Source organism: Cupressus sempervirens, chromosome 2 (genome assembly GCF_028749045.1).
Source record: "Cupressus sempervirens isolate cs-2001-9-10 chromosome 2, ASM2874904v1, whole genome shotgun sequence".
In the NCBI taxonomy this organism is placed as follows: domain Eukaryota; kingdom Viridiplantae; phylum Streptophyta; class Pinopsida; order Cupressales; family Cupressaceae; genus Cupressus; species Cupressus sempervirens.
The window spans coordinates 91,714,420-91,739,457 of NC_143119.1; the positions used below are offsets into that span (position 1 = coordinate 91,714,420).

General features: G+C 34.5%; 1 protein-coding gene across 6 annotated transcripts in view; it reads right to left on the minus strand.

Annotated features, from left to right (window-relative positions):
* Positions 1-25,038, minus strand: part of LOC149571182 (E3 ubiquitin-protein ligase At3g02290-like) — a 99,594-nt gene that overhangs the window by 23,772 nt on the left and 50,784 nt on the right. Inside the window, exon 5 of one of the 6 annotated variants that reach the window (XM_089812749.1) lies at positions 15,344-15,453. The exons of the other annotated variants lie outside the window; for them this stretch is intronic. Coding sequence (XP_089668875.1) covers positions 15,373-15,453 — 81 coding nt within the window. The 3' untranslated portion in view covers positions 15,344-15,372. Of the gene's footprint in view, positions 1-15,343; positions 15,454-25,038 lie in introns of those variants that run through there. 6 annotated transcript variants of the gene reach the window in all.

The following is a 25,038-nucleotide window of genomic DNA, read 5'->3' on the forward strand; positions in this document are numbered from 1 at the left end:
CCAAAGTCTATCTCTATTTCCTAATATGGAGCTTAGCATGAAATCTCCAGTAATATATGTATCAAATGATTTTTCATTTATGAAATTTTCTAATGAAGTCACTCCTTATTTCCGAGTGTACTTGTCATCCCTGTCCAAGAAAATCTCTACAGAATATTGCTAGACACCCAAAATATCTCAAAAGTCTTTCAAATGATGACCTAGATATCTCTGACCACAAATGTCGTACCACAATCAAATGCCAAAGCCTCAAATATAAATTTGAAAGCCAAACACATAACCAAGATCCAAATTCAACATATTTTCAAGATAATTTATAACAACTCCAAGCAGGTGAACTAAAATTTCTTTGTTATCGATGGATCAAACCAAGACACCATGCGTCTACACAAGTTGGATTTTGGTGCTCCTTGTGCCAAATCCTCGCTCAATTATCCTATTGCAATTATCAGTCGTTTATCTGCCTAAATATATTCCCATTCTTATTCCATTCATTCCTACCTTTGTCCATATCTCCATCATATAAAATGGCAGAATAGATAAAAGAGATGAGCATCCGCAATATGGAAGAGGGTTAAATCAATAACAACTATAATATTGACTTTCTGGTCCAATAGATGTTTTGTAGTAAATGTCTGCTTTGCATTCCTCATTGGCATAGCACCTTTCTCATGATCGTTGATCGGTTTGTTAACTCTTGACTGAGATAAAACTGTCTTTTCCATATAGTCGCTTCTTGTATTTCTTTCTCAAACTTTCTTACTAATCCATTTTTTACACTTGCAGCGTCGCTCTAATACCATGTTGAATTATCTAGGATCATTTTCTGCAAATGTAATAATACTGTCATTGTAATCGGTGTGTTCTAAATGCATATTTGAAGATAAATATGAGAAGAGGAGAGATGTCTCATGAAGAGACATGTCTCTATGTTTAATCATCATTAGATAATAATAATATATAAACAATAATATAAATAACTATATATATTATATATTATTTATTTATTATACATTATATATATAATAATATTTGTCTAAATTATGATTTACCATCAACAATGTATCTCATGATCGAATCAATCCTATTGAAGCTATAAACTTAACAAACCCTCCCAAAGGCTTAAGATTCTAAAATTTCCTCTTGAAATGTAGAAATATTTTTTGGAATAAGCTCTCATGGAATCTAGGGGATGGTAAGGAGGCTTTTTTTGGGGAAGACTCTTGGGGTGGCTATAAGCCCCTTGTTTGTTATCCTTCCCTTCTAAAAGGAAAATCTTATTTGGTAGAAAGATGGGGAACAAAGGCGAAGGACATTGTGATTTTTGGAGAAGATGGACTGCATTGGAAGTGGAGAGATCTTGATGATGAAGACATTCCCTTAGAAGAGAAAATTCTTCTTCAGTCAATCCTAAGATCCAAAGTGATCTCCTTTAAGGGAGGGGAGGACATTCTCATATGGGATTAGAGCAAAAATGGAGAGTACAACTCAAAAATGGGCTATTTGTATCTTGAATCTCTTCAAGGTTTCTCTCCATCTCCTTTCCCTCTTCGTCTGTGTTGGGATAAGTTTTGCCTTCCCAAGGCCGGATTTTGCTTGGATTATCTTTCATCAAAGGGCCCTTATAGCATAAAGGCTTAAGAAGTTTGGGATTTAGGAGCCTAGCAAATGCCCATTATGTGAGTCTGATGAGGAAACTGCAGACCACCTCTTTCTTAATTGCCCTTACTCAAGCTCATGTTGGCATTGGCTATGTCCACAATTGGGAATCATGTTGGCTTTTCCAAATTCAATCAGGAGTATGTTGACTTATTGACCTCTGCTGAGAACAGATAGTATATATAATAGCCTTTGGATTACGTCTCCTTCCATAATTTTATGGGAACTATGGAAGGAGAGGAATCGTAAAATCTTCCAAGATAAGTAGATGCATGTTGACCAACTAAAGAAAAAGATTGAAGTCTCTATCATTGAATTAACTAATAACACATTGCTTAATTCTCTCGCAAAACACACTACGATGACTTTTTGGGATGAAAGGATGAGAGGTAGATGGATTGATCTGAAAATTCCTCCCTTTCTGGGTGATGGAGGGACTATAGGTAAATTAAAGAGATTAGAATGTGTTTCGCAAGCTACGAAGGATGGTTGGTCCAAGCTCAATTTCAATGGAGCCTCCAAAGGAAATCTGGGTCAAGCAGGCATAGGCTGTTGCATTCAAAATGATCAAGGGGCATAGGGTGTTGCATTCACAATGATCAAGGGATTCAAGTAGCTAACTTGGCCAAATACATAGGTGAACCTACTAACAACTGGGCAGAGATTTCTGATCTAGTGGAGAGCCTTTGGTTGTGTAAATCCTTAAATGTTAAACTTTTAGAAGTTGAGGGGGATTCCACCATTATAATTAATGCCCTTAGAAAAGGTTCCCTACCTAATTGGCGAATAGATACTAAATTGGCTATAGCTTTAGAACTTTGCAAATATTTTGACACAATTATTTTCAATCATATCTATCGGGAAGGTAATAAGCGAGCAGATGAGTTAGCAAATATTGGGATTAATGCCTTTCTAGCATTGAATGTTTAATAATTGACTCATCCTCCTTATTAATTATTAGTTGCAAGGCTTGATTTAGTTGGTACGTACAAGTTGTCTTTTAAGTATGAAATGAGAGATATCTTTAGTTTTTGTCTTTTATCCCAATGGCGGTGGATGAAGTCTTGGAGGTGGAGGATCCACCATCACATGTTCAAATGTAGGCGGATTGATTCCCCCTCTCTCCCCTCTTTCAAGCTTCTTGCCTTTCTTACTCTTTGTCTAGTCGGATTTTTAGATATATCGATCTGATTAATTTCTATTAGTATTTAAGATGGTATTATGTGATGATATTAATCAGGTCTGGGTCTGTTGATGTTTATTCGATTCGATGTCTTGCTTTTTTGTTTAAATGCTCCTTTAAGACTTATGAGTTTCTTCTCTTCAATCTCTAGCTGATGACCTCTTACAGTTTCATGCTTTTATCTTTTCAATTGTATCTTTATTTAAGTTTTTCTAACCCCTAACAAAGAAATATGGAGTTGTCTATTTTGGTTAGTGTTTTTGTGTTGTTTCAGGTAATTTAATACACGAGCGGATCTCTTTGGAGAATATGGAAAATTACAACCATTGGATGTGGAATAAAGGTTATCTTTTTTAAAATTTAGGCTAAACTGAGGGACCATCACCCAACTCCGTGCTTTCAATACCTCATGAGTTGGGTTGTACTCTTTTTATATTTAATATATGGCTTCGGCCTCTTGCTTATCAAAAAAAAAATGTAAAATGACTTGAACAAAACATTAGAATACCATCAAACTTTTAAAATATTAAAGCCAAGATAAATAATGAAAATCCCAATTAATTAAAAACCTTTGCCAATACTTGCCAACAACAATAGAAAATAGCATATAATACCAACTATCGACATTGACTATCAAGCACATATATATATATATATATATATAGAGAGAGAGAGAGAGAGATAGAGAGAGAGAGAGAGTTAATAAATCAGTTCTTTGTCGTTTCATCACTTGCTTGAGCCTCACTCAAGAATATAGATAGATAGATAACGCACCGACTGGCATCTGTTACAAACGACAAGAGCAAATGACATAAACACTAGTCTCTTTTGTTGGAATATATAATTTTCCCAACTTGTTACTATAGCGATTACAAAGGTAGCAAGTTCTAACTCTATGCACCAACTCCACTTTGAAACATACCAAAGTTCTATTGACAAGTGGACAGATATGAATGTATGGATGTTGTCATTTATGGAAACACTATCAGAAGGTAAGGTCACATGGATCAAAGTATAGTTTTGGTTTTGATTTAAGATGAAAACTGCCTAAGTATGATCGAGGAAAACTGTCAAGAGAGGTATTGTTTTCATCAACGAAGTTAGTTGGGTTATGATCATTGGCCACAATTTTGGATACTAATAGCATAGAGTCTATATATGAGTTAACTATGTTCGCCAAAGTTAATATGATAGTTAGCATATATTCTGGATGGACGAATTGAATTGCCTTGTCGATTCAATTACTTGGCAATGTAGAGAAGACATCCTAGATGTTACCCCTCAATTAGCAAGTTTTGGTAAAAAAATTGGATAAGTGTTTACACATTTCATCATCAAGGCCAACTAGATAGAATTATCAAATAGGGATATAATAAGGATATTTTGATGATGCGTACTATGGTTATGTTATGCAAATGATATGCAAGCTTCATGTATGTTAGTATAGCAATGTTTTGATGGTCTTGCAAACAGTTGTTGCATGGGCATAATCAAATGCGAGATACACAAAGGACTAATTGGATATTGAAGATATCAATACAGTTAGTTTTGTTATAGTATCTATAACTCATTGTATAGATTATATATCATTGCAAAAGCAGTGAACTCTTGTGTATTACAACTACTAACAGGGTTGAGACCTCTAACAAGGTCTACTCTCGCAAGGACTCATGTACTAAATGTATGTAATAGACTCCTAACAAGCTCAATTCTCCTAACCGAGAACTTTCAAATTAGTGCATTGTTGTAGGTACCATCCCCATCGAGGTTTTCCCTTGGCCAGGGTTCCCTTGAAAACAAATCATCCTGTGCTTTACTTTTCAGTTTATTCACTTATGCATGCATCCGGTTAAGTGTTGAAATATATAGTTGGGCGAAAAGTGTTGGAATATTGATTCACCCTCCCCCCCTAGTATTCTCTATTTCTAACAAGTTTGCCCTTGTGAAGTATGCTGACATGATAAAGCAGGCTCTAGATGGTGGCTCATGTGTTTGAATTTGTTGTTGATGTGGTGTGAAACACTGAAATATACAAGCTCATGATGTTTGGTGAAAGCCCATTTGTGTTGATTCTTGGCAAGGGCATCAAATCTACACAAGCAAGAAGGATGCACCTAACCCAACATCAAGAGTCTTGGAATATATTTGAGAGCAAAAGAAAGCAAAAGTACTTGCCCCTAGATCAAGACATCACTTTCGAAGAGAGATTTTTTATTAAGAAAGCCCTCTCTTTCCCATCTCATAGTGATCTTGAAATTGCAAGTCTATATGGTGTCATTTTGGAGGTTAGAAAAATATGCACTCATACATTTTAAATTCTGATATCCGAAACAGCAGACTGAATTGTTTATTTCAGTTGTTTTTAGTTCTATAGAAAGAGAGCCAACTGTTTGTCAAAATACCTTAATAATCTATGAATGATTGTATGAATTTGAGATGAAATATGATTTATAATTTCAGCTACAACTAGTCTAAGTGATTCCAGTCAGGACTTCTTCATAATAGATTGCAAGAAAATTGTTTGATGAAATGTCTGCAAGCCAAAATCAGAAGTATTGTAGGCTTGTGACATAATTTTGTTGGCAGATAGTTGTCAGTAAAAAGTATTGTAGCCGACGGGTAGAGTTGTATCCGAAAGGGCGCATGACGGTTAAGTCACCCCTTCGGGAAAGTATATTATACATCGTCCGGATGGACTATTTGATATCATTATCCTTGTAATTGTTGCATATTGCTTATATGAATAAAGTATCCTGTTTTGTGTTACATTCTAATACCTTAATGCAATAAGTATGCGTTTACCCTGTACGGTAAACATTTGACATCGTTGCTAGTCAAACCTGGTATACAAGAGGTGTTATGAAGATTAATGCCAAATCTGCTCAATAAAGATAGGAATAAAATAAAAGACAAGGATGGTATACACACAACACATGAAGCATTAATATTAGCACAACAGGTGAAGCGTAGACAAAAAGTTTCAGCAGCTTATCGACAGACACCGAGGGGGTGAAGGAGCACTGACGAGGGAGTGCATTCACCTAGCAAACCAAGGAGTGCCAAGGAATTGCTCGAAGAAATGCGGCAAAGATTGAATTTGGTGGAAGATACAAGGGAGGAATTCCTTAACTTATATACGCCAAGGGTAGAGAACCCGAACAGAAGAGAATGTATCCACACAACTCAAAGTGCTGAAGGAGCACAAGCATGGGGTGAACTCTTTGTTCCGGAGACACCTGACGAATGGATACAGGTAGAGAGTCGAACAACTTCGCTTGAAGAAGATCCCTTCACACCGAGTAATGCGGTTGTCCAAAGTAGGGCGGTTGTCCGAAGTAGCACGGTTGTGCAGAATAGTATGGGTACTCAGAACAGCGCAAATACTCGGAACAACGCGGGTACACAGTGATGGAGCCCGAAAAATTAAATTCCATTTCTGTTAGATTTGAAATTTGAATGTAACATTAATGGCACAAATGAAATAGAGAATGTGAAATATCAGCATGCTGAAGGTGTTTATTTAAAGAGCAAAGGCTAGCCATCATTGAACTGACCATGACAGGGTATAAGTAGTCCATACTATTGTTTCAAGAGCCTTGCACCACAATGTTGTTGGCCATGGGTGAAAATCAAAATATATGAAAACAATGGGGATCGTGCACTCCTATCTACAATACACTTGCAACACAGATATAACTAAGTAACTATTGTGAGTCATCCTATGCAAAATATACAAAAGTTTGATGATCAAAAATAAGCACATGAAAGACATTAAATATATCTGTCGCATCCTTTTTTGATAAGGATTGATTTGATAAAGGTTGAAATATAATGTTCAGTAATACCACTGGAGGCAAACACTTGAGCAACATATATATTGTTCAAATTCGTTTTTATGAGGATGTAAAGGATTCTGATTTCTAGATTGATCACAATAGAAAATTTCACACTACAACTGCGAATATGCAAAAGTATCATACAACACTTCTCTGTACATACTCGATCTTTAGCAATCACCTGTGGAAGATAACATGATGATCATATCCGATAAGGGAATAACAAGCATACTGAAAGTCCCAGGATTTTGTTCTAGCCAGTATTTGTGATTGATGGAATATATCTTCAATTAGGATAATGTAAAGAACAAAGATGAGCGGATTTATACAGGATATATACAACTTTAATAAGGAAAGCTGAAGTTAAAAATCATAGCAGAGAAGATATGACTGGAGGTTCATATGTGTACCAAGATGTTTGAAGATCATAGTGAAAACAAATGTATATAGTATTGAGCACAGATCGAAAGATCATTGAGGGAACATTGGAACAACACTGTGTTCGAGAAATATATCATGAACTATGCTTCTTAAAGACTATTGAGAAGAATTTATGTCACCACCTTCTTGCGGCACTTGCTATGTTTTAATCTTTGCCTTGTTGTATCTTCAAAACCTTTTATCATAAATACGGCACAAAACGGTAGCACAGATATTTGATGAAAATGCAACAACCACTTAGATAGAACTAGAAGGATATATGGATTTCCGAGATGCTTAGAACCCAATACAGTGTGGGCGGGTTTTGCTGGAAGAGAGCCATTAAATGTTATTTTTTACCAATCATTGTCCAGCAGTTCATTTCTAATGTTTTCTTTTGTTTCATTGCAGGAGTTATGGATATGCGTGTTGGGAGGATTTCACATGAATTAGCATTATGCAAATTCAAAGCATTTCTATGTTTGAAGGAGCCCACGCTTATAGAGTTTGTCAGTTCTGGCTGTGATGTGATCCTCTGCAAGTAGAAGAAATGCGAAAATCTTTCTACAGGAACACGCTCACGAGAAATGAAGGAAATCACATCAAATATTACAAGGCAGGGGAGAGATATAACTGCCGGCTAAAATTTGAAATATATTACAAATTAATTAAACATTGTTTAATGAAGGAATTATAAAACCGCCAATTATAATACAGGTCATATTAAAAGAATTAAACATTGGTTAGTTGTATTATAAAGAGGTGCAAGGTTTGGTTGAATAACCGATGCCTTTTCAATCTCTACCAGTATCTAATGGAAAAATCAAAAAAAAAAAAAACTTACCATTGACACTTATTCTAAAATTTTCTGCATTCCTAAAGCATACAAGTTATTATAATTCCTTTGCTGGAAGAGATCAAATTTGAACTAAGCTCCTGGATGTTGAAATATTGAGCATACATTGCGATATTGTGTGAAATATAATTTTGTTGAGTGGAACATTTACATTTGAGTGTCCTCAACACAAACTTCTCCACAGTATAATCAGTAAGAATTTTATTTGTTTTAGAGTACAATTATTATATTGTTTGTCCTTTGTGATCATTTTAATTTTCTATCAATAATCTATTATTGGGATAAGTGGATTAAATTATTCATTGCTGTTTAAACCTAATAAATACTAATATTGTGGAATATTATAATTGTTTACTTATTTGTATCTATTTTGTTCTTCTAAAGGTTAAAACATTATAGACTGGTTTGAATATGCATAAAACAAAATAATTGGACGCATCTTGATAATTGAATTATTCATAGATTTAATATTCATAATATCATAAAGTTGTATGTGAAAACTTATAATATTGACTCTATCGCCCATTTAAATTTCAGCACTGATTCTTAACTCGCTCATTTTTCTCTATCTATTTGTTGGCAATATTCGGATCTTTTCTGTTAAGGGTTTAATATTTATTTGTTTTAGTAATTCATTTTTAATCTTATTACAGCGTTCTCAAACTTATTAAAGCAATCATAATTCGAAGAATAATATTCACCATTCGTAATCCAGAAGTTTTTCTTAAAATCTTGCCATTTAAGGAAATTGTCTTTGCATTACATCTATTCGCTATAAACGTCTTGGATCCAAATTTTGTTGTCCACGATCAAGTGTGCAGGCCTTGGTTTTGCAGAGCCAAAAGCGCAAAGGATCTAGATCGAATTGATCGATCCTATCAAGTTGGCCATAACCAATTAGAATTCCCAGCATCGAGCAGGCAAGGCTCATAAGATTCTAATCAATAGTTTCGATAACCAAAAGATTGGCAACTCTGTTGGGGAACTTACAAGTAAACTTTGCATACTTACTCCATCATACTGGTGTAGAGATTCATTTAAAACACGATTTTGTGAAAGAAACATTTTTCAAGTTCTAGTTATTATTGGCATTAACTCTGTTGGGTAAACACCTAGACATTTCTTTCTTTCTTTTTTAAAAGAAAAAGGCGACTCTATTATGTTTCATTAATATATTTTATTGAAGAGCATTTGTTTGCTTTTGAGGTGTATGTGGGGAAGAAGATCAGTGAATCCCCAACCTAAAAGGCTTGAGCAACTAACTTTTGAGAAAAAACCAAGAAATAAGAAATGCAAAAATCAAAAGTCAAAAATGTTTTACACAGGACACAAAAAATTTCAAGAAAGGACCAACAAATAAACTAAAATGAGAGAATCAAGTCATAATAGTCCTGAAAAGCAGGAAGAAAATTGTATCCATTTTTTCACATTCCTAGGGTAGATGAAGAGTCGGATTGCAAGATAACTCGTATTGAGGATGACGAAAAGCATGAACAGATAATGCAATGGGATATGATTATAAAGAAAATGGTTGAAACAACAAATAGCAGTGGTGCAATATTAGTAAAAACATTAAAAATGCAGCCAAATTAGATCCTTGAAAAATTAGGGATATCAAAGGATCTTATTGCTTCCCCACTTAGAAAAACTTTTAATGAAGATAAGTCAGATAGGTGGAGAGAAGAAAGGTCAGATCAAATGCAAAATGAAGTAAATATATCATCAAAGTATAATCCACCTCATAGAAAGAATCTAGAAACACAATTCGCCACTAGCCATGTTAATCTGTTATATGAGGACAAAAAGGATAATAATCAAAATAACAATTTTAATAGGCATTTCAACAATAACCAACGGGCTTGGAATGCTAGACAACATACGAGAGGAGTTCTGCAAAGCAGTGGAAACACCAAACAACCTTATGGTATGAATCAAAATAATAACAATCAAAACACCCAAGGTTATATGGTGCAAAATCAGGGCACTACGAATCAATAAATAAGGTAGCCAATGACAATTGAGAGATATAGGCGGCTTGATTTTGAAGGGATTGGAGGATATTCAAATCCAATATCTAATGATTTAAGGAATACTATTCCAAAGTTTTCAGGAAATGGGATAGAATCTACTGAGCGGCATGTGATTAATTTGAAAAATGTAATCAAAGATTTTGAGGAGGATCATGAGGATTTATTAATGAAACTTTTTGTACAATCATTAACTGAGGATGCCGCTGAATGGTATAAAAATTTGTCGGATGTATCCATTTCTGGATGGTGTGATTTTGCTGATCAATTTATTAAGCAATTTGGTGATCATAATGACACTCTTTTGCATCACATGAATTGACAAGTATTAAAAAGATTACAAATGGATCAGTGTCAGAATTTAATAAAAGATTTAACAAAGTTTTAAATAGAATCCCTAGAGAGACTAGACGGGTGGATTTGTTTCTGATTGATTTTTACTTAAGTGCATTTGATAGTAAAACTCATTATGAGATAAGATCTCAAAGACCCTCTTCACTGCCATAAGTTTTCAAAGTTGCTATGACAATTGAAAATGATAGGAAAGTAGGCGACAGAATCAACAAAGGGGATGACCCAAAATTATATAATCTTAAAAACCCTAAGAAGGATGAATTAAAAGAGATCATGGACATGCTCAAAGATATGAAGGTTAAACAAAATGGAAATTAAAGGCCATCATTCCACAGAAATGATAGAGTGAGACTTCAGGACATGCCTTACAATACAATTGGAAGGATGGGAAACCAGAAAGACCGAATTATGTTAAAGACACCCCTGATCCTTTAAAGAAAATCAATATTGTTGAAGATGGACCATGGTGTGATGTATGTAGGCTTCCCCATGATCCTAAATATTGCATTGTTGCACAATTTGTTTTTAAAGACGAAGACCAGGAAGGTGAAGGAAAACCTGTGGGTAACACCATATCATCAGAACCATTAAGGGGTAGAGATGAGGATGATTCTACAGACAAAGACCAAAATTCCGATTATCACTACAAGAGCTTTAATCATCAACGTTGTATCCAACAGATGCTTTCAAATGAGAAAGATATACCTATTTTATGGAAGTTGATAGCAGAAGAAAGGAAAGCTTACACTATTGCAGCTGTAGAACATGCTAAACACACATATCAAAGAAGAAATAAAGACAACACTGTTGATCAAGGTAATCTAGCTGGTATATTTGCAAAAAATCAGCAGCAAGTAGAAACATCCAAAAACTCTGGTAATCAAGCTCAAGCTAAGCAAAAAAAAATGTAATCAATCTCTTAAGCTAACCAAATGGCTAGTCAAGCACAATAGTGCGAGTTATGGCATGTTGTTATCAAGACTATAGTCGAATTTGGTTGGTGGTCATGTATAGCTAGATTTGTCTTATGCTACTATACTAGCAGGGGGCAAAGAAATCAGAATTGAGAGGGAACCCCAGTCATATTACTGGGTTGAGGATTACATTTTGAATCCTGAAGTCAACTTTTGCCATTTTGACATGGATAATTTCCAGGTAAGTATAACTAAACCTACTTTTGAAGTTATTAATCCAATTTCAATACATGCAAAAGAAGATTGTAATAACATTTGGCAAATGTTCTTTGACGATGCTTCTAGTAAGGAAGGAAATGGGGCCGGTGTTATATTTATTTCACCATCAGGTAAAAAAAATTAAATTTTCTTTTCTATTAAATTTTGAGTGTACTAACAAAATTGCTGAATATGAGGCTTTGATTATTTGGTCTTGATATTGCTAAGATTTATGAGATTAAATTACTCACTGTTTTAGGGGACTCAGATTTGATTGTTTCCCAAATTAGGCATAAGTTTTCAACTAGGAGGCCAAGATTAAAACAATATCGTAATTATGTATGGGATTTGTTAGAATTTTTTAATGCTTTTTTTATAAAATGGATTGATAGGTCAGCCAACTACTTGGCTGATATAATGGCTAACCTTGCTATTAGACAAATTGATCTTCCACTTGATGAGGTTATTCAAGTAGAAATGGAAAATAGACCTTCAGTACCAAAGAACGTACAAAACTGGCAAGTCTTTGAAGATGACAAAGATATTATTAGGTTTTTAACTTGTGAGGAGGATTATGAAAATTGGTTCATTGATTGGAACAGATGCGTGGAAGAAGAGGATGGCAAGGAAATGTCATTTGGAAAAGAAATAGTTCAATTAAAAACAAACAAAATACCTAAGGGTCTAGTAGCCTTAGAAAGAATCTTTGATGAAAGAGAAAGTGCAAAACCTAGCAGGTCCACTAAGATCTAAAACGATATTGAGGAAATAAACTTAGGAAGTGAAAACTCTCCAAAAAATGTTTATATAGGAAAGAAATTATCATCCAAAATAAGGGCTGAGTTGATCTCTTTGTTAAGGAAGTACAGACATGTTTTTGCTTGGAGTATGATGAACTTAAAGCTTATAGGGAAGACTTGTTTCAACATGAAATACCATTAAAACCCAATGCTAAGCCTTTTAGGCAGAGACAATGCCCAATCAATCCAACTCTATCCCCAAAGATGAAAGATGAACTAATTAAGCTGAGAGATGTTGGGATCATTAGGGTTTCAAATTTAGGACCAGTCAGAAAAAAGAACGGCGATATTCGATTATGTACAAATTTAAAAAATTTGAACATATCTTCCCTAAAATGCAATTGTGTTACCTAATATGGAAATCTTACTTCAGATGGTAACCGGTAATGAATTATTATCAATGATGGACGGATTTTTGGGTTATAATCAAGTTAAGGTTAAAGAGTCCGAACAGTATATGACTGCTTTCACAACTCCTTGGGGTACTTACATATATGCTAGGATGCCTTTCGAGTTAACAAATGTGGGAACCACTTTTCAAAGGGCAAGGGATGTCACCTTTGATGGACTAATTGACTTAATTATGGTAGTTTATCAGGATGACCTCACTCCCTATTCTAAAAGAGCGGAAGATCATTGTAAGCATTTGGAGAAAATTTTCATAAGAGCTCTTGAATTCGGAATTTCTTTAAACCCTAAAAAATGTCATTTTGGAGTCACTAAAGGGAAATTATTAGAGCATATTGTTTCTAAGGGGTGAGGATAGATCCAGAAAGGGTAGCAGTCACTGATAACATCTAGATGCCTAAAACAACTAAGGGTATCCAATCATTCTTTGGGAAAATTAACTTTGTGAGAATATTTGTTTCTAATTTCGCCAAGATTATTAAACCTATCACTAAAATGCTTAAAAAATGAGCAAAGATAACATGGGATAATGAAGCTATAGGAGCATTTGCTAAGATAAAGAAAGCAATAAAGGAAGCTCCAGTTCTTAAATTCCCTGACTTTAAAAAACCTTTTCAAATATTCTCATTTGCTTCTTATCATATTATAGCTGTCGTTATGTTGCAAAAAGAACGATGAAGTACATGAGCAGCCGATTGCATTCTTTAGTAAGAGTTTACACGCTGTTGAACTTAATTACGATATAAATGAAAAGCAGGCTTATGCTCTTGTTAATGCAGTTAAATCTTTTCGACCCTATTTAGTCGGAGCTGAAGTCATTGCTTATGTACCTAATGCTGCCATTAAGGATATATTTAGACAATCTAAAACTACCAAAAGAGGATGTCGTTGGATAAATCAAATCCAAGAATTTAATATAGAGTTTCAAATCACAAAATTAGCCAAAGGGCAGGGATTGGCTAAACTTATGGCAGAATCAAACTTGGAGGTTGTACAGGTCAATCAGATTACTGACAGTCGTACTAAAGTTAGTATTGAGAGATGTCCTTGGTCTACTGATATAGTTTACTATTTACAGCATACGAAATGTAGAGATAATCTGAGTGACAATCAAAAAAGAACTACTAAATTACAGGCCACTAAATATGTCTTAATTTAGGGAGATCTATATTGGAAAAATCAAGATGGAATTTTACTTTTTCTGTTTGGATATTGCTCAATCTGTAGTTATTCTTAGAGAGATGCATGAGGGGGTGTGCGGCGGTCATTTTTCAGCTAGGACCACAGTGCATAAAATATTGTGAGCAAGTTACTACTGGCCCCAGCTTTTTAAAGATTGTCATTCTTATGTGCGAAGGTGGAAAGGTTGTCAAAAAATCTCTGGTAAGTTAGAATATGATGGTGCCCTTCCCTTAAGAACATTACAAGCAAAAGAGTCTTTCCAAATGTGGGGAATTGATTTTATTGGAGAAATTAGTGATAAATCGAGCAGAGGACATAGTTGGTTTCTAGTGGCGACTAATTACTTTACCAAGTGGGTAGAGGCTATACCCACTCGACAGTCTACAAGTCAAGTAGTAATTTTCTTACTGATAATGTACTAACTAGATTCGGAGTCCCTAAAAAGATCATAGCAGATAATGGTATGTGTTATAGATATAATGAGTTTGCTGATTTTTGTAGGAAATATGGCATAACTATGTCATACTCATCTCCATATCATCCCCAAGGCAATGGACAAGCTGAGTCTAGTAACAAAAATATCTTGAAGATTATCAGAAGGATGCTAGATAATAACAAGCACGCTTGGGATTCAAAGCTGAATTTAGCATTGTGGGCAAATAGAATCACAGTGAAAAAGTTTGGTTTCTCTCCTTTTAACCTAGTTTATGGCAAAGAAGCAAAGCTTCTCGTAAGTAATTTACTACCTGTTTACAAATTTGTTACTAAGGAACAAATAGAGGATATCAACTTCATGGAAAATAGATTAAACGCATTAATTGAGTTGGATGAAGTAAGGAGACTTGCGCAGGAACAGAATATTAATAAACAGCAACAAGTTAAATTTCTTCATGACAAGAAAACTCTAAACCGATCTTTCAAAGTAGGTGATTGGGTCCTAAAATGAAACGCAAAAGATCAAGACAAAGGGAAGCATGGTAAGTTCAAGGCTTTATGGATAGGACCATTTATCATCTTTGAAAAGGCTTGGGAGCACTCTTATTTTTTGCAAGATACAGACGGTCGCATGCAAGATTTTTCAAAACATGGACAATACCTTAAGCCATTCTTTCAATGAGCATAAAAAGGGAGTTCTTTTTGCTTTCTTTATTGTATTCCGTTTTTTTTTTGTAGATTTTTTATCTGTATTATTTCATGAACTGATTACTCCTTATGTTTTGGCAGGTCTGCTCCTCCAGAGACAGCTAAGGTTCTCATTATGCCCTTAAGGGGCCTATGTCCCTAGCAAGAGTCACTGATGGAGCCCAAAAAATAAATTCCATTTGTGTTAGATTTGAAATTTGAATGTAACATTAATGACACAAATAAAATAGAGAATGTGAAATATCAGCATGTTGAAGGTGTTTATTTAAAGAGCAAAGGCTAGCCATCATTGAATTAACCATGACAGGGTATAAGCAGTCCATACTATTGTTTCAAGAGCCCTGCACCACGATGTTGTTGGCCATGGGTGAAATCCAATATATCAGAAAACAATGGGGATCATGCACTCCTATCTACAATACACTTGCAACACAAATATAAGTAACTACTGTGAGTCATCCTATGCAAAATATACAAAAGTTTTATGATCAAAAATAAGCACATGAAAGACACTAAATATATCTATCGCATCCTTTTTTGATAAGGATTGATTTGATAAAGGTTGAAATATAATGTTCAGTAATACCACTGGAGGCAAACACTTGAGCAACATATTTATTGTTTAAATTCGTTTTTATGAGGATGTAAAGGATTCTGATTTCTAGATTGATCACAATAGAAAATTTCACACTACAACTGCGAATATGCGAAAGTATCATACAGCACTTCTCTATACATATTCGATCTTTAGCAATCACCTATGGAAGATAACGTGGTGATCATATCCGATAAGGGAATAACAAGCATACTGAAAGTCCCAGGATTTTGTTCTAGCCAGTATTTGTGATTGATGGAATATATCTTCAATTAGGATAATGTAAAGAACAAAAATGAGCGGATTTATACAGGATATATACAACTTTAAAAAGGAAAGCTTAAGTTAAACATCATAGCAGAGAAGATATGAATGGAGGTTAATATGTGTACCAAGACATCTGAAGATCATAGTGAAAACAAATGTATATAGTATTGAGCACAGACCGAAAGATCATTGAGGGAACATTGGAACAACACTATGTTTGAGAAATATATCATGAAATGTGCTTGTTAAAGACTGTTGAAAAGAATTTATGTCACCACCTTCTTGCGGCACCTGCTATGTTTTAATCTTTTCCTTGTTGTATCTTTAAAACCTTTTATCACAAATACGATAGAAAACGGCAACAAAGATATTTGATGGAGACACATCAACCGCTTGGATAGAAGGATATATGGATTTCTGAGATGCTCAAAACCCAATATAGTGTGGGCAGTGATGGAGCCCAAAATTCTAGTCTCCGTTTTTAAATCTTAAAGAGTGAATATGAAGTCTGGAGAGAAAGAAGCAATGGTTGTATAACTTCTAAAGCTTTATTGATATCAGACATCATTGTATTCATAATAAGGATTAGATCAAAAATGTATTCAGCAGGACAAAATTAACAATCCAGAGAATCAGAGGATGCCTGAGGAAGTCTTTTCAGTGAATATACGAGAAATGTTTGGGGAATTGCATATTGATTATATTATATCAGGATTGGCTAATTGTTCTAAGATGTTGATTGGATGGATATAGTGCTGGATGTTTACAATGAAGTCGTCAAAGGTCATACAGTGACAAATTTAAAGCAGGATTTGCACACACAGCACATGCCTTCAATGGAGTGGCAGCAGTCATATACTGTGTCAAATGGCAATGAATTTTACACGCATAGATTCTAGTTTTTATGATTCTTGTATATACATTTGTAAGGAAATGGCAACCAGAAACTTTATATGTATATAAACTGCCACCCAGAAAGGGTTGTATCCAGCAACCAGTTCATACATCCAGTCTTTGTAAATTTTCAATCAAGCACTGGAGGAGATTGAACAATGAAATGGGTGTTTGCAAATTGTTAAGTTAATAAAATGGATGAACCTTATGCACAGTAGCCTAAGGAGGCACCAACAAACCTATGGAGAATTCATAAAACAGAGATAATATATCAGTAATGGGTCCTCTATAAGTTTGTATCAGATAGCAATAACCTATTCTGCAATCAATACTGCTAACCTGCAAGCGTGGTCAATCAAATACTTAGCTGTCGGTCTAGAAATCCAAAATTTATACTTCAGGCAGTCTTTGATGCAAAATGATGGAGTGTAAAACTTGCATTAGTGTGAACAGATGGCACAATTAATCAGTATCGCACTTATCATTTTCTGCACATCCAGATAGCGAATGATTAGAGAGATTTGTAGAATGGACCTTGTTTGCATTGTACAGACCTTTCAGTCATGCACGACATCAGAGTTATAAGCACAATCACAAGATTATGGTGATAGAGGAGCCTTCGAAATTCGGATGAAATAGATACCAAATTGCCAAATGTTTTTTACAGAGATTTTCGGTAAATATTTTCATAGGCTTACTATTGATATTGTTCACTTACGGTATTTCGTATGTTTGTGACAGGTGCGCGATTAAGGATATGGTCCATTCGCAAGAAGACTTGCGAGTTTTCTAGGGTTTGAAGATCGCGATTGGAACTAATTGCCGGCAGCTTCAGTTTAACCAAAATCATCTGAAACAGGATGAAGGCCTCCTCGCGTATGAGAAATGTCAAAGTTTCGGTCGCATGAGAGGGGTTCTGGGTCGTGAGCAGAATATATGCACGTATGTGTGAATGATGCCGTCTCTGTAGATAGTTAGGCGATTCAGAATGCAATCCGAGTCTCAGCGGCAGAAGCAAGTGTTGGAGTTTATCGGCATGGATGGAAATGTCCATATTCGAGTTTTAATGATTTAATCAGCAGGCAGGCAGTTGTAAAATGTTAGTGTTTTAATAAAAATTTATAACAATGGGCAGTTAGTCATTAGTTTTGAATAGTTGTGTTATTAAACATGACTTTTCAAAGAGACGTAACCTTTCAAAATATGACTCTTCGTAGTCTATATATATGTGCAATGTAAACCAAAGGGAGATGTAAAAAAAAAAAACAGGAACAAACTGGTCATTATTATTCGGCAGAGACATTACTGGTTTTCTTGTCTTTTTAAGGAGAAGCTAAAGTTACGAACTGGGCAAAGAATACTGTAAATTTCTGAGCATTAAGATAATCATTTTGTGGATCAGATTGTACTCAATAGATCATCAGATGGTTGAATGTCTTCAGCACGATGTGTTCAACAAATAAATCAGTAAGAAATTCTTTTTTATTTTGAGTTGGAGTGTATAGAACTTGTCCTTTATGGTTTTGTTGTCTGCTTGTTTCTAATTTAACAATTTGATAAGTACATTCAATTGTTTACTGTTATGCAGATTTGATCAATACAAATAGTGAAGGATATAGTTCCAATCCCATTGTTTGTAGCTATTGTGTCTGCATAATGGTTAAATCATAATAGACTAGTCTGAATACATTACAGCGTGGCAATTTGTGGCATCAAATTGGTTAAGTTGTTAACAAATGCTTCATCATCAGATACTATAAAGTTGTATGTAAGGGATATACATTTGACTCTATCACCCAATTGGAATTCAACACTGATCAAAAACTTGCTCATTTATTTTGGATTCAATGCTGGCGTATCTTTATCATTTTGCTTTGAAGATTTGAATTTATAGAATAACTCGTCTTAACTTTCCTGTTTCAGTATACAATTCTTATAAATTTTGAAGTTAATAATCACAATTCGAAGTCTGCTTTGATGCTTGCCAATTGAGGAGTTCATTTGAATGCAATAATCTGCTACAGATTATCTTGGAATTAAGTTTTGCCATCCAAGATTTAGGTAAACAGGCCTTGGTCCAGCAGAACCTAAAGCGCAGAGGATTTAATCCTGTCACGTTGGCCAAAATCAGTTAGATACCCAACATCGAGCAGGCAAGGCTCGTAGGTTTCTAACCTATGATTTTGATAACCAACAGGCAGGTTTTGCTGGAAGAAAGCCATTAAATGTTATTTTTTACCAATCATTGCCCAACAATTCATTTCTAATGTTTTCTTTTGTTTCATTGTAGGAATTATGCATATACGTGTTGGGAGGATTTCACATGGATTAGCGTTATGCAGATTCGAAGCATTTCTACGTTTGAAGGAGCCCATGCTTATAGAGTTTGTCAGTTATGGCTGTGATGTGATCCTCTGCGGGTAGAAGAAATGCAATGATCTTTCTACAAGAAGGTGCTCACGGGAAATGAAGGAAATCGCATAAAATATTACAAGCCAAGGGAGAGATATAACTGCCGACTGAAATTCGAATCCTATTACAAATTAATTAAACATTGTTTAATGAAGGAATGATACAACCGCCAGTTATAATACAGGTTATATTAAAAGAATTAAACATTGGTTAGTTGTATTATGACGTGGTGCAAGGTTTGGTTGAATAACCGATGCCTTTTCAGTCTCTCTAAGTATTTGATGGAAAAATAAAAAATAAAACAAAAACTTACCATTGACACTTATTCTAAAATTATCTGCATTCCTAAGGCATACAAGTTATTATAATTCCTTTGCTAGAAGAGATCGAATTTGAACTAAGCCCCTGGATGTTGAAATATTGAGCACAAATTGCGATATTGTGTGAAATATAATTGTGTTGAGTGGAGCATTTACATTTGAGTGTCCTCAACACGAACTTCTCCATAGTATAATCCTTAAGAATTTTATTTGCTTTATAGTACAATTATTATATTGTTCGTTGTTTGTGATCATTTTAATTTTCTATCAATAATCTATTATTAGGATAAGTGGAATAAATTATTCGTTGTTGTTTAAACCTGATAAATACAAATATTGTGGAATATTAGAATTGTTTCCTTATTTGTATCTATTTTGTCCTTCTAAAAGTTAAAACAATATAGATTGGTTTCAATACGCATAAAACAAAATAATTGGATGCGTCTTGATAATTGAATTATTCATAGATTTAATATTCATAATATCATAAAGTTGTATGTGAAAACTTATAATATTAACTCTATCACCCATTTAAATTTCAGCACCGATCCTTAACTCGCTCATTTTTCTCTATCTATTTGTTGGCAATATTCGGATCTTTTTTGTTAAGGGTTTAATATTTATTTGCTTTAGTAATTCATTTTTAATCTTATTACAGCGTTCTCAAACTTATTAAAGCAATCATAATTCAAAGAATAATATTCACCATTCGTAATCCAAAAGTTTTCCTTAAAATGTTGTCATTTAAGGAAATTGTCTTTGCATTACATCTATTCTCTATAAACATCTTGGTTCCAAGCTTTGTTGTCCAGGATCAGGTGTGCAGACCTTGCTTTTGCGTTGCCAAAAGCACAAAGGATCTAGATCGAATTGATCAATCCTGTCAAGTTGGCCATAACCAATTAGAAATCCTAGCATCGAGCAGGCAAGGCTCGTAGAATTCTAATCAACGGTTTTGATAACCAACACACAGCAAGTACCGTAGACTCAGAAGAAATTAACAATGGTAGGACTGAAAGAAAAACTACTGAAGTTTAATGGTGATGGGACGGTTGATCCAATGAGACACTGAAAAACATGTGAAACAATCTGAATAGCGAACAGTGTAACCGACTAAGATGACTGGATCTGACAGTTTCTATTACATCCCTAATTTTTCGCTGATTTTCAATCTAATCATAACTGTCGGTTTAACGATTTTTTTTTTCTTTCTTGATCATGTGAAATGAGTTAGTTATTTATATACGTTGTATCAACTGTTAACAAATTATTTCTTTTCCTGATCATGTGAAATGAGTTATTTATATACATTGATGAAATATCAGTAACCTATAACTGTTATTAGATGATTAGAAGTTGTTTGATTTGAATTAATGATCAATATTTTTTTTTTTGAAAAACTATGGAACTAATGTTTTGGCGAGAATGTTTTACATGGGTGATTGCTGGAAGAGATTGAAGAGAGGGGAAGCATTGCTAAACGTGATCATTGGAATGGGATGTTCATTTGGTTCAGTCATCAGAATTGGCAGGTATGACCTAAGACTTCCTTGAAAAGGATACGAAGACTTGTCTACAGGTTACATTATGGGACCGCATGAGCTATTAAGGAAACAATATAATAAAAACATAAAATAATCTAAATTAAAATATAATACACACCTTTTGAGATTGTTTATTAAATTTTATCTTATCATTATAATAAACACTTACATACGAACACATAAATATGAAAATGAAATGGCACCAATAAATTATAACAATATAATCTAATGATGTCACCTCATTAATATACTTATGTGAACGTATATAAGAACGTATTATAATAATAAAATAAAGTTTATAACTCTTCAACTCCTTATTTCTTTTCCCTCTATATTTCTCTTCTTTTCAAATCGAATTAATGTTTGAATTCGAATGGTCATCTTGGTAACCGATAGAAGCCAAGGAGTCTAGGCTAAGTCTTTAAGGGAGCCGTGAATCGACCATGCAACATCATTCTCTCCTTGTCTAATACGTTTCTCTTCTAAGCTGTGATAATAATTCTAAGCCGTGATACTCATTCCCAGCCTAGCCATTTTAAATCTGTTTGTTTAGTCAGTAATACAATGATCTATTCCTTATTCCAGCAAGAGACCAAGCTAGCAAGTGAAAAGAATTACCTACAGGAGTTCCAACCAAGGACGAGAGGAGCCACATCTCGACTGACTTCAGGCCAAACTCAGGTCATGATTTTTATGCATTGCATTTCCATATAATTTCTTCCTTCCATGAATATAAGACCGGCTACAGTTGGCCTTTACAATGCTAGGTGTATGAATTGTAAAACATATGTATTCGATTTTCATTCCTTTCTAGAGTAAAGGTCTGACTGCAACTGAACATAAATTGCTAGAACTGTGAATGAAACATTTCATGCAATTGAATATCATAAGTCTTCCTTCTTTAAGTAGCAGATTGAATGCAGCCAACATACTTATACCTTGCTGACAGTCTTATGCAATTCATTGAATCATTGAGATCTTTTAGTTTTTTGTAACATCATTATGAAATCGAATTGTACTTGTAATGAGTATTGAAATCAATATCAATAAACATGTTGTTATAATCTCCAAAACAATGAACAAAATACTCATGGATTCTGAACACCGCGGAATTCACTGGCAAGAAGCCATGAAATGGTGAAGAGGTGTATACAATAATATTAGAATGCTCATAATCTTACAAACACTAAGGAATTCACCGGCAAAGAAGCCATGGAATGGTGAAGAGGTGTAACTAATAACAGAATGATCATAATCTTTCAGGCACCTAGGATTCACCCGACATAGAAGCCATAAAATGGTAAAGAGGTGGAATTAACCTGCAAGAACCAATAATGAAATCAAACATGAACATCTAAATAATGAATAATTTGTAGCTCATGCTTGTTCTGGTAATGAAATATGTTGTCAAGTCGAGTGGTGGTGATCGGATCCATGAATTCATCTGAAATAATTGGCCAAGGTAGTTTATAGGCATATGTGTCAATCTTGAGATCACTTGTTTGTCCGTAGACATTAGTTATATAGGTATAACTGATTGGGCACTCAAACCACCCGATAGCTCAGAAGGCTAGATTGAAGAACATCCCAAGCCCGATCTCGAGGTAGGGAGGGTCATTCTAATAAGTTAGGATGTGTGGGGATAAGTATGGTCCGGGGTTGGGAGGTTAATCCTATGTTTGCTTCTCCCTCACCAATTCCAAAGCTTGAACAACCAGATAAAGAATTCTTCCGTTATTACTGTATGTTTCTTTTACACTTTTACTTTTTAATCCTTTAGTAGGAATAATTAGACAGTTTTATTTTTCAAAAAGAGTAAATATTTGTCATTTACATTGAATAAATGTTTATTTCAATTGATATAAATTCAATTAAGAAAGTTAGTTGTTACTTTATTCTTTCAGTTGAATATGTTGTCAGTTAGAAATGGTTAAATTGTTAGCAATGTATCTATATTTATTTTTCATTCTTGTTATATCAGCTGAACATGAAATACAGTTAGATTAGAAACAGTTACTTTTATCATAGTTATATTCAGTTAATAGAAGTCATTGTCATGTGAAATGGAATCAACTACTTATAAAATCAAATCATTAGGAGTTTTAAATTAGTTATGAAAATTCATTTGTTATATATGGTATCAAAGCGTTGGGCTCGACACTAAACCTAGGGCACACTACCTTCTATGAAAAACTAAAAGTTATAGACTGATTGCACAGGATGCAAGTACGTAAAACACCCCGCAAGAAGACTTGACATCCTATTTCTCCTTAATCAAAAACATGCCAAAATACGACTACACCTGTTGCTCCATACCCCAAGATAACGTAACTCTGAACCAAGCAATACAACGGATGAAGAAAGAAAGAGTCAAATGGACTCCTACTAGTAAGGCAGCATATAGAAACAAGTTGATTCAAACCTGAAACGCTCGACAGAGCAATCCTCTTTTGCAGTTTCACAGATCCTGGAGGATGCGAGATATGTACCAATCTGAGCCAAAATTAAGTGTTGTGAAGCAAGAATAAAATATTTTGATGTAAACATCCTCAATCAAGGAAAATATTGTAAATAAGGTTGCTCTAAGTGATGCAACAAAGTATTAAGGTTATTAATTCATATGTTCATGCATTTGCAAGACTTTTTTTTTTCTCTCTATTTGTGAATTTTTTTTTAAATCCACTTAATTGACACAAATTTGTAAATTAACAGGTCAAAATAATAAACATAAAATGAATAGCAACGAGAAGGTTGTAGATCAAGGCATAATTCGTCAGAACACTTAGTCTCCTAAGGACTTGTTCCTTCAAATCTTGCAAGAAACGCAACTGAAGTTGGAAAACATGGAAAGAAGAATGAACGAAATGGCAGCCCAAATGGGGCAGAACCACGAGTTAACTCAATCCTCACCTCCTCTTAGAGCAGAGATAGAAGTTTTCGAGCATAACAACAAAACCTCCTCACCCAAACAATCAAAAAAAAAAAAAAAAAAAAAACAAGAAATAGTGGCTGATTTGTCAACAGATATTAAGAAAATTAAACCACCCAAGTTTTCCGGTTCTGAGTCGGGGGAGGAAGTAGAAGCTTGGTTAACTAAAATGGCACAACATTTTGAAATTAGGAATTTCTCTGAAACCTCAAAAGTTGTTTGGGGAATATATCATTTCAACAGAAAAGCTGCAATATAAAAACCACTGAGATCACTTGGAAAAAATTTGTAAACATTTTCAGGAACCGCTGGCTGCATCAAACCTTTTATGATCAGAAACTTTTAGACTTCCAAAACTTAGAGCAAGGAGACCTGTCAATACATAAGTACTGGGAGAAGTTCACCCAACTGTTAAAGTATGTACCACCGTATCAACAGGATACTAATCTGAAAGTGAGAAAATTCATTATGGGTTTGAAAAATAGAATAGGTGGAGCTGTTGATGTTCTCACTCCTTAAACCATGGAAGAAGCTCTAAAGAAGGTTGTTTGGCAAGAACACAAAATCAAGAAGGATGACTCTATCCGAGACAATAAGAGAAAAACAACCTGGAATTCAAAGGGTGCTAATTTTTTAACCAAAAAAAGACAATTTAAGGATTTCAAGTACAACAAACCAAAGTCAAAGGGAAATGGGGTTAAGGATGTTAAAGGTAATTTCAATGCAAATAAGAATAACAAGAATAATGAAAAAAAGGGACCACTTGTAGGATGCTTCACCTGTGAAGGAGATAATTATGCTAGTAAGTGTCCCAATAAACCCAACACCAATCAGCCACAATGACCACCTCTTCCGCAACAACAGCAAGTCTTTCAGCAAAGGATTCATGCAGCCCTAGATAATAGGCAGGCAAAACAGCAGATAGGCTCTATTGAAACTCCGGGTAAGATCTACAGAAACCCTGTGTCCATTTTAATTGATACTGGAGCTTCTAAATGTTTTATATCACCTAGACTATTAAGTAGGTTTCTAAAAAA